This window comes from Rhinolophus sinicus, linkage group LG01, assembly GCF_036562045.2.
Source record: "Rhinolophus sinicus isolate RSC01 linkage group LG01, ASM3656204v1, whole genome shotgun sequence".
In the NCBI taxonomy this organism is placed as follows: domain Eukaryota; kingdom Metazoa; phylum Chordata; class Mammalia; order Chiroptera; family Rhinolophidae; genus Rhinolophus; species Rhinolophus sinicus.
In genome coordinates this window covers 1,641,120-1,651,553 of record NC_133751.1, presented here as the reverse complement: position 1 = coordinate 1,651,553, position 10,434 = coordinate 1,641,120, and the positions used below count along the sequence as shown (strand labels likewise).

General features: G+C 59.5%; 1 protein-coding gene across 2 annotated transcripts; it reads right to left on the bottom strand.

The window, feature by feature from the left end:
- Window positions 1–252: 252 nt before the first annotated feature.
- Window positions 253–8,955, bottom strand: CFAP410 (cilia and flagella associated protein 410). Of its 2 annotated transcripts, none has more exons than XM_019745775.2 (7): window positions 8,759–8,953; window positions 7,350–7,368; window positions 5,912–5,958; window positions 4,769–4,998; window positions 3,589–3,760; window positions 2,229–2,322; window positions 253–1,687 (listed from the first exon to the last, which is right to left on the bottom strand). In XM_019745775.2, the coding sequence occupies exons 1-7, from the start codon at window positions 8,833–8,835 to the stop codon at window positions 1,559–1,561; spliced, it is 768 nt and encodes a 255-aa protein (XP_019601334.2). In that variant the 5' UTR covers window positions 8,836–8,953; the 3' UTR covers window positions 253–1,558. The 2 variants fall into 2 exon arrangements, with proteins under 2 accessions (XP_019601334.2, XP_074180560.1); XM_074324459.1 differs by lacking the exon at window positions 253–1,687 and adding an exon at window positions 1,694–2,080 and having other exon boundaries at window positions 8,759–8,955.
- Window positions 8,956–10,434: the final 1,479 nt, after the last annotated feature.

Genomic DNA, 10,434 nt, shown 5'->3' with positions numbered 1-10,434 from the left:
AGGGCTTCACAGAGCAGTGAGTGAGCAGGTGGCCAGGAGTGGGGCCCAGTGAGCTCACAGTCTGATTTGGCAGGGGGACCATGGGAAGAGGGGCAGTGAAGAGCGGAGGGGCTGAGGCAGGCAGCTCACCCTCACTGGGCTCCATCTAAGGGTCCCCGAGTGAGTGACCAGGTTGGGGGGCAGTTGGTGTGAGTCCTGCCTACCTGGTGGTGGGGGAAGGGGGTGTTCGCAATTCAACCTGACCACCCCAGCTTGTTGGAACCAAGGCACAGCTTTATTGAGAATGTCCAAGCTCCCTAATTATGGGAAGACATGGGCCCTCAGCCCTTCTGGGGGCCCTCATGTAGCACCCCTTTGCTTCCCACAGCTCAGCGCTCACCCCGTTGTTCCCGTGAACTACAAAAGAGCCCCAGACAAAGCCCCCAGCAATCCCAGGCTCCCCCAACCCTGCGTGCAGCGCCCTTCAACGGTGTGAAAACAGTTTGCACCATGGCAGCTCCGCCGTGAAGGAGGGCTGTGGTCTTCTAGGAGCTGTCACTCTGTCACTGGCTCTGGCCATGCACACACTGTGGATAAGTCATGCCTTCAGTTTGTGCGGCTGTCCCACAAGCTGACACCCTCAGCTCACCCAGGGATGTGGGCATTCCCGCCCCAACGGGAAAGGGGCAGACGGGACATCCTGGCTTGCTCTCCAGTCCCATCATTTCAACACCAGTAAGAAGGGACTTTTCCCTAATGGCTGGGAGATCATATTGCTCCCCTTCCATGTGGAGACATCCCTGGCTTTTGGGGGCACTCGGAAGGCCCCCAGGGCTGCAGCATTACCGCCTGGATCCTGTGCACCACGGCAAGGCCTGCAACTCTTCCCAGAGGAAGTTTCCAGCTGCTTCACCTGTGGCTGTACCTGAGTCCCCAGGCAGACACGGCAGGCCTGTCCCTCCAAGGCTTCTCATGCAGGGTCCGCACAAACACACCCTGCATCACTGCCGGGCTCCTAAACAGGTGAGCGCCTTCCAGCCCGCCAGCCAAACCAGGCATCCCCCGGGGCAGCTGTGCTGTGCATACACCGATGTGAATCCGAGGGGGAGCCCGTGTCTGTAAGGCCAGGGTTCTGGGAGGCTCCCGTGGTCCAGAAATCACCGCACGGGCGAGTCAGAGGCCTGACCAGGGAAAACACGCATGAGCAACGGCTCTCACCTTTAAAAAGAAGGTCAAGGCCATGTCTGGCACAGGAAACCTCTCCCAGGTGGAGCTTTGGGAAAGGTTTATTAGGGAGAGCTGAGTCAAGCCTCACGTCCTGCGATAGGCGGGCACAGCAGCGGGGCTGCCCAGCCAGCGCCCGACGCCCCTGCTGGCCTCGACAGCCACTGCTGTCCACAGTGACAGCTCGGGGCGGCCTGAGGCCTCCTGAAGACACAGCCCACATGCTGGGACTCAGCCCGGGTCCAGGGGAGGCTGTGTCTGTGGTGGTCACCTCCACCTCCCAGGTGCACGGGAAGACACTGGGACCTCAGCAGGGGGCCCGAGGAGGGCCTGGCAGCTTGGGGTCCCCGCCAGGTCACTCCATGTCCTGCAGCTCCTGCTTGTGCAGGGCCTGCAGCCGGCTGACCACGGTCTGGTGCACGGCCTCCAGCCCCTCGGTGTCCAGGTCCTGCAGCAGCAGCAGGATAGCAGCCAGGACGTTGTTCTGGGGACACACAGAGTCCTGGCTGAGCCCCATGCCCGGCCGGGCCAGGCTGCCCACACCACGACGCGCCCAGGGCCCTGGACAGCAGCACGCCATGTCACGGAGATGGGCCTTCCAGGTCAACCAACAGCAGACCACACGACAGGGACTCGGGCCGCCTGAAGCCACAGCTCTGGTGTGGTGCTCACAGCCTCAGGGACGTCCTACATACCAACCGACTCATCTCATGCTCACAGCCTGGAGGCCCCGAGATGCTGCGTAACTGGTCCTTGGTCACACAGCGGGTCATCAGTAACATGCTCAGATGCACACGGGCTTGTCTGTATGGTGTGTGTGGCCGTGTGCCTGCACCCAGTTTCTATCTGCATTTGAGCCAATATGTCATCGTTTCTGCTATAAAAATTCAGGAAGTATTTTTTGGGAAGGAACCCAGACTGGAGCTCCCCACCCCTGGGGCCTGGCTTTGTGAGTCCCTGGGTGTCTTCAGCCACACAATCCCAGTCTGCGCAGAGGGAGCTGGCGGCCACCCCATCACACTCACCCTGTTCTTGTGACTGTTCACAGCCTCCCTCTGTGAGAAGGAAGGAAACTGGTCCCGGCCCGGGGGCTTCAGGCAAAGCTGCCCCTGGACGCTGCTGCTGGGGGACAAAGACGGTATGAGGGCCGAGGAGCACGACCCATTTCTGCAGGGTCAGCCCCCAGAGCCTCGGAGCACAGCGAGGAGAGACTGCTAACAATGGCCCCCCTTGTCCGCTGAGCATGCAGGGAAACTCCCATCATGTGACAGGAGCACTGGACGCGAGGGCGGGAGGGTAGAACCGCTGCCCCAGCACCTATGACGTCAGACAATGAAGTTTGTGAACTTGTTGCAACGATGTTGCTGACCTTTTTTGATATCACAGGGATTACTCATGAGTTTGTACCAACTGGACAAACAGCTAACCAAGTTTGCTATTTGGAAGTGCTGAAAAGGCTGCAACAGACGACCTGAACTTTTCACCAACAGCTCATGGCTCTTGCATCACGACAATGCACCAGCTCACACGGCTCTGTCTGTGAGGGAGTTTTTAGTCAGTAAATAACTGTATTGGAACACTCTCCCTACTCACCTGATCTGGCCCCCATGACTTCTTTCTTTACCCGAAGATAAAGGAAATATTGAAAGGAAGACATTTGGATGACATTCAGGACATCAAGGGTAATACGATGACAGCTCTGATGGCCATTCCAGAAAAAGAGTTCCAAAATGGCTTTGAAGGGTGGACTAGGCGCTGGAGTTGATGCATAGCTTCCCAAGGGGAGTGCTTCGAAGGTGACCATAGTGATATTCAGCAAAGAGGTGTGTAGCACTTTTTTCTAGGATGAGCTTGCGAACTTAATTGTCCTACTTCACATTTCCCTCTGATCCCCTGGGGGCTGCCTTCCAGCACCCCAAGCTCCTACCCAGCGTCCAGGTGGGGGCACTAAATGCAACAATGCTTGTGACAGCCTCTGCGGGTGACAACCCAGGAAAATAAAAGGTGGCTTTGCCTGCTAAGTGGACTGAGCCTGGCGGCCCCACTGGGACAACTGTTTACGTTCCCCAAATTCAGTTTCTGCTCAAAAACGTCTGTGACAACCAGAGAACTATCCCCAGAAGCTACCCTCTGTCCCCCACAGGCTCCTGGAGGATGCACTGCAGCTTTCCCTCTGCCAGCCCAGCTGCCCTTGCATGCCCTCTGACCCCCACGCAGGGCTGGTTCCCCACTTGCACACACGCTATGCCCTGGCCTTCTCTTGGACACCGAGGGCCAGATGAGAAAGAGCGGCCGTGGACACTGGCTCCCTTCCCTCCCCACAGAGGTGGTCACAGGTCACGGACTCTCCTCAGAGGGAGGATGGTAACAAGCCTAGTGGCGCACCTTGCTTCCTCCTCGCCAAAGCTCAGCAGGTCCCCTTGGGTCTCAGCAGTGGCATTCACGGTGCTCTGGGTGTAAGACAACTCAGGCCGGCCATTCCCCGTGCCCTCTCTGCCGGAGGCCGTGATGTCCTCTCCCTCCATCAATGCTCGGGACAGCTCCTCCTCAGTCACAGCTTCGGGGGGAACGAGAGGGGACAAAAGCATGAGTGGCCTCAGCACACGCCAGCCCCACGCACCTCAGCATTTAGCACAGTCTGCCTTAGAAAAGGGGTGTTTGTCCACCCGACGGCCAGTGCCTGGGAACAGGGCCAGGTCCCCAACCCTGGCTCCCGCTGGACACACAGCAGGTAGCCCATGACTGCTTGTGAATCTGAATTTCAGTGTTTCTCAAACGCAAGTACAGTGGTACCTCGGTTTTCTAACGTAATCCATCCGTTCGAGTTCTGAAACGTTTGAAAACAGCCGACAGCTCGGCCTCAGAATCTTGCTCTCAGCGGAAGCCGCGTGACATGTTCAACTTCCGAGGTGTGTTTGAAAACTGAAGCATTTACTTCCGGGTTTACGGTGTTTGTAAACCGAAATGTTGGTCAACGGAGACGTTAGAAACCTGAGGTACCACTGTACTCAACCTCAAATTAAAGAGGCACAGAATAATACAGCGTTCATCCCATTTCTCTCACATGTGGCTGATTTCCCTGGAACTTGTCTGTATTGAAATTGGTCGTCAGGGAGAAAGTAACTGTGCGCGTAAGACTGGGAGGCAGTACACTGAGAATGGGGGGCTGACCAGAGAAAGGCGAGGCCTCGTGTGGGTGGGACTCGCGAGGTGGGAGCACGAAGCTCGCAGTGCCCTGGGCACAGGTGCAGGTGACACTCTGCACCCAACAAGAAGAGGGACACCAGGTAACCCAGGGCTGGGGCGGGGGCACTGCCACCCTGGGTCCCCGGAGACCAGCAGTGACACTGCTCGGTGGACATGTTTGGTGCAGTGTTAACAGGAAGGAAGGGGCAGAGAGCCCAGTAGGCAGGGACAGTGAGGAGGGCAAACGGACAGTGGAAGGTTCACCGAGGTCCCGCCAAGGAACGGGGTCCCGCACACATTCTGAAAGGAGGCAGAGAGCGGGGCTCCTCGGGAAGACTAGAGGTGGGGCTGTGTGTCCGTGCCCGGCCCGGTCACCCACTCTGGTTGTCCAGCGTGTGCAGATGTGGCAGGACGCGCAGCACGGTCATGCGGTACAGGTGGGGGTCGGGGCCACAGCACGGGTTCTCCGCCAGCCACAGCACACGCAGGCGCGGCAGGTCCTTCAGGTACAAGAGCTCGGCCAGGCTGCAGATGCGGTTTCTCCTCAGGTACAGCTCGCTCAGCTGCCGGCACCGGCTCATGGGCTCCAGGGTCGACACGCTGTTGACGCTGAGGAGAGAGCGCAGGGAGCTGTCTGCCACCACAAGGACACTGAGGCACAGAGGTCTGAGCCTCCCCCGGTGGCACAGCTCTAAACCCTGTCATTCATTCACTGACCAGACAGGCTTGGCCAGCGCTGGGGCTGCCGTGAGCACACGGAAGGCAGCACAGGGACCCAAAGGCGGCCCTGGAAGGCGCAGAGAACGCCCAGAGCTAGCGAAGGACAAACAGGGTGGCCAGCCGTTTGATCAGGAAGGTAAGTCACGGGGTCTGCACACGAGCTGGGGCCTACGCCCACAACACTCAGTGAGTTCCAGAACCTTCTCAGCTGCCAAACCGGGACAGTGTGCCTTCCTTATAGTTTAAGCCCGTCAGATTTCACACATGGGGACCTGCAGGAGACTTACAGGGATCTTACACCCACCCCAGCATCATAGCAACAGGCTCCCACCAGCCTAGGCTGCCTCCCTGGGTCCAGAGTGGGCAGGAGGAAGTCAGGGGCAGACCCTCCAAGCTCCCCAATGCCTGCAATCCCAGTGACAGAATTTGGTTCACTCAGTCTGTTAAAACACCAATGACTCCAAGAGTTAACAATTATGAATGACAGATCATGGGATACAAAGAAACCAGCAGAGCTCCGGGCTGCGATGGAAGCAGGTGAGGAAAGGCTGCAGTACTGGGGGCAGATGTGGCCATCCACGAGGGGCTGCAGCCCTGGACTGCGAGGGTGGGCAGGGATGGAGCAGGAGGTGGCCCCCGGGGTGCACCAGAAAGGGGGGCAGCTCAGGCGGGGACTGAGAGTGAGTGGCCCTCCCACACTCTCCTGGGGGTTTCGGGTTGTTTAAGCCACAATCGCAGGAGGGGTCTGAAAGCTCTCCTCCTCTTTCCAGCCCGTGACAGAGCGACAGCAGCATCCAAGTACCTGAGGGTGATCACTTCCAAGCTGGGCATTTCCTGGCAGATGGAGATCTAGGGAGGAAAGAGTGTGCTGCAGACCCTGCTGGGCACGGGTATCGTGGCATCACTTCTCTCCATCAGCAAAGCAGAGAAACAGGTTGGGAGCAGTGGACTCCACCTGCACGGCCTACGTGGCGAGGCCGCTGGCCGCTGCACGCGCACGGAACACACAGGCATGTGGGCTCCACGCAGCCTGCCGCTCTGCAACCACACCTCAGCCTGAAGGGGAAACATGCGCTCTCTCGAAAACTTTTAAAACTACATCAATGCCGTCAGATGCTGCCGACCATCGAGAAAGCAGTTCTCATCTTAGAAGACACCAAAATACATCAGGTAAGGGGACCTCAATACCCACTATGCTGGACAGACACCCTTTATTCTTGCTGTCCTTGACCTACAGGAGGACGGAAGTCTCTTCTTGCCAACACAGCTGGGCCAAATGGGACATAGGCTTGAAACTGGGACCTCAGACCCTACTGACACTGTTGATTGAGCAGCAAAGAGTGCTGAGGAGCTCAGGTGGTGCTCAGGCTCCCTGACCTGTGAGGCTGTTGAGTGTGCAGCCCCTGGTATCTGCGTGCCTGCCATTCGCTGGGCACCGAGCCACACAGGCCCTGACCACAGCAAGTTCATGGTCAGGCCAAAGCCTTGCCGTGTGCAATGGATCTGTTTTCTGTCACAGTGATGTTTCTGTTTTGTCCTGCTAAATGTGCGGCCCTTTGGCTACTGGAGGCGGTGGAATCGGCTTTTCTGGACAGCCCATTTGCAACTTTGTTTTTAAGGAAGGGTACAGTTCAAGTTACAAAACTAGATAAGACCGAATGACTGGCACGCAAACGGCGCCAGGTGGGGACATCCATTCTAGGAGTGACAGAGAGAAAAGAAGACATCCAGTCACAGACCCACAGCTCCCTCGGCCATGCACTGCTGCCCCCCTCCCCCTCCCCCGGCCCCATCTCTTCCTGCCATGGGCTGGGCGTGAAGCTGGACGTGACAGGTAGAGCTCAAGTGAGGAGTCGTCTCCTCATCGACTTCAAGTCCAGAAACCCACAGAGAGCCTCCTCCCCCAGCCGAGCGTACTTCTCTGTAAAGTCAACCCAGCCCCTGGTCCCCCAGGTTAGAGTGGGGCTGAGCTTGGTTCTGTCCCCTCTTCTGAGACCTGCATGGACATGGAAGCCTTTCAGTGACACGAGAACGTCCAAAGGAACTTCAGATAAGCTGGGACACAAGGGATTCTTAGGGTTCTGCCTTACAACAACTGCCAAATGAACAAAGTGCTGGAGTAGGGCCTGAAATGAATGGGTGCAGTCCTGTCAATTTAGCAATTCCCTGTGAAGAGGCTACAGCTGGGGGTGGGGGGGGGGCGGTCAGGGCTCTTTGGAGATGGTCAGCATAATACTTACATCTGTGAGGCGGCTGCCCCTGGGGAAGGAAAAGACACACATACTTTAATTTTGTTAAAGGTGAATGCATAAACTAAAATCAAAAACTGCAAACGTTAATGACAAATGTCGACAAACTTTAAGATCCTATGATTTCAAAGACAAAGTAAAAGCAAGCTTGCCCAGATAACTGACAAAAGTGCCAAAAATCGTCCCCTGGTTGATTCTCAACAAAATCAGGCCCATGTTTGGTGCCTGAGGGCTGCCTCTCAGCTAAGGAGCAGCAGAGGCGTCTCCACCGGGGGACACAGAATGGACTCATTCACGAGGCTCTGGGAGCAGGACCACTTCCCTCCTGATGCAAACAAACAAGCGAGTCTTTATAAGAGGCCACGCTCCAGGGTAAACATGCAGCTTATGAAACAAACGCTAGCCCAAAATAGGGTGGTGGTTTCTCCCTGCTTAGAGAAGGTATCATCACCCCCCACAGAACAAAGAAATGGTTACTGAAAACAGATTCGGGGATGTTGTGGCCAATGACCACATGTGCCAGGGCAGAGGAAGAGGCTTTTTAATGAACAGGTGGCGCTCCCATATGGCAGCCAATGTGCTGACACCAGGACACTAGCGGGAGGAAGGTCTGCTCTCGGCTGAGCACCCCCTTCCCGCCCCCCACAGCCCGGTGCACAGTGTCGCGTGAGGCCTGGCCCCGAGTCCCCAGGGAACACCCGCACATCTTTCAGAAGCTCAGGAAATGCTTCTGGCCCTTCCTGGGCCCAGTGAGTCCTAATGCCTTGAAGCCTGCACTGACCCCACAGCACCTGGATCCCACTGTCACCTCCCAGACCGCGAGCTCCTCCCTCCCAGGACTCAGTTACCAAAAGGACTACTGACTCACTGCTGTAGCATCTCAGCTCTTTCCTTCCCCTAGAAACGGTGTGAATCACCTGCTCTCCCGCCTTGTTAGTAGCTGTGGCTCCCGGTCACTGGCAGTGTCAGAAACCAGACCCTTCACAGAGGTAACCATCTGCCCTACTGTCGCTATCTAGAAGCCCACAATGAGTCTTCAAGGTAATTCTAATTGTTTCAGGCAACGATGGCAGGTTTGGAGCCTGTGCCTGAAATACCACCAATGGGAAGGGTGCCGGGTGTGAGTGTGTGAAAACTCTGGAATGACTTTTGCCAGTGGCCACCTGAGGTTGTGGCAGCACCTCCCGGAGGCTGTGGGTCCTTGGGACCCAGAAGGCCAGCCTGGGACAGAGGCCGGGAAGGCTGGGCTGGAAGTGCCCCTTCCACCCCAACCAGCTCCTCTACAGGCATCTGGATCCCATCCCAGGGCCGCGGTGCCGGGCATAGGTCTCCGGCCCCGGGCAGTGGTGCGGGCAGTGGAGCGGGACGCGCGAGCACGGCCCCGGGGCTCCGGGCCTTACCAGCAGTTGAGTTTCCGCACGCTGTGCAGCTCCGAGGCCTTGGCCCGGGACAGGACCATCTTCCGCGTCAGCTTCATGGCAGCGGGCCGCCGGGACCCCAGACCCCCGCCCGGCCCCCTACCCGCCGGCTGTCCTGGAGAATTTCCGCTCCTCGGCGGCGCGTCTCCAGGGGGCGGGGCCCGCGTCGTTAGGGGCGGGCCCTGCGAGCCCATTGGCTTCCCGGTGAGGGGGCGGAGAAGCGCGAGCGCAGTGGAGCCGCGTGGGCTCGCGTACCCCGCGGTGGCTCCGCCTTCCTCGACCCTCCGGCCAAGGTCCCCGTTCTGCGCATGCGCGGAGTAGGGAGGCGCGGCTCTGACGTGATTCTGCGGCGACCGGCGATGGTGACGCGTCCCCAAGTCCAGAGCTCCAGCCCCAGCCGCAGTCTTCGAACCCCCAACCCACAGTCCTGAGCCCCGAGCCCCCAGCCCCGAGCCCCGAGCCCCGAACCCCCAGCCCCGAGCCCCGAGCCCCCAGCCCCGAGCCCCCAGCTCCGAGCCCCCAGCCCCGAGCCCCGAGCCCCCAGCTCCGAGCCCCCAGCTCCGAGCCCCGAGCCCCCAGCCCCGAGCCCCGAGCCCCAGCCCTGAGCCCTGAGCCCCCAGCCCTGAGCCCTGAGCCCCCAGCCCCTGAGCCCCCAGCCCGAGCCCCAGCCCCAGCCTGAGCCCTGAGCCCCCAGCCCCTGAGCCCCCTGAGCCCCAGCCCTGAGCCCCCAGCCCCAGCCCCGAGCCCCCAGCCCCGAGCCCCCAGCCCCGAGCCCCCAGCCCCGAGCCCCCAGCCCCAGCCCTGAGCCCCCAGCCTGAGCCCCGAGCCCCAGCCCCCAGCCCCGAGCCCCCAGCCCCCAGCCCTGAGCCCCCAGCCCCGAGCCCCCAGCCCCGAGCCCCGAGCCCCCAGCTCCGAGCCCCAGCCCCGAGCCCCGAGCCCCGAGCCCCCAGCCCCCAGCCCCCAGCTCCGAGCCCCGAGCCCCCAGCCCCCAGCCCCCAGCCCCGAGCCCCAGCCCCCAGCCCCGAGCCCCAGCCCCCAGCCCCCAGCCCCAGCCCCAGCCCCCCCCCCAGCCCCAGCCCCAGCCCCAGCCCCGAGCCCCCAGCCCCGAGCCCCCAGCCCCCAGCCCCGAGCCCCGAGCCCCCAGCTCCGAACCCCAGCCCGGGTGTTAGAGGTGTTCTCTTAGCTACGGGAATGACAGCGGTTTAAACTTGTTGAAATAGGAAATCCAGGGCAGCCCTAGGGCGTGTTGATTCCCTCTCCCTCCCTTCCGTTATTTAAGAAAATGAGGCAGGTGCTAAAGACAGGGGGCCAGCCCCAGCAGAGACCTCAAGTACTTAAACCTTTTAGAAATTAAAGGTTATTTGGGCTGCAAATTACATTAAGACAGGCGTTGGGATCTCAGATGGGTTAGCGGAGATAAGACCAAACTTCGTGCTCAGCCTCCTCTGAGACCTCGGTTCCACTAGGCCCGGGTCCTGGCTTTGCCGCCCCAGCCCCGTCTCAGCAAAGGTCCTGCTAAGTCACCCCCAGCCTCGATGGCTCATCATTCCCTTGTCTGATTAGGTCCTTCCCCCCACCCCACCCCCAGGTGGTTTCTGGTCACCTTGACCTGCCTTTAGCAAGGTCCACAGCCCTGGAAGTGTCAGTAATTTCCCATC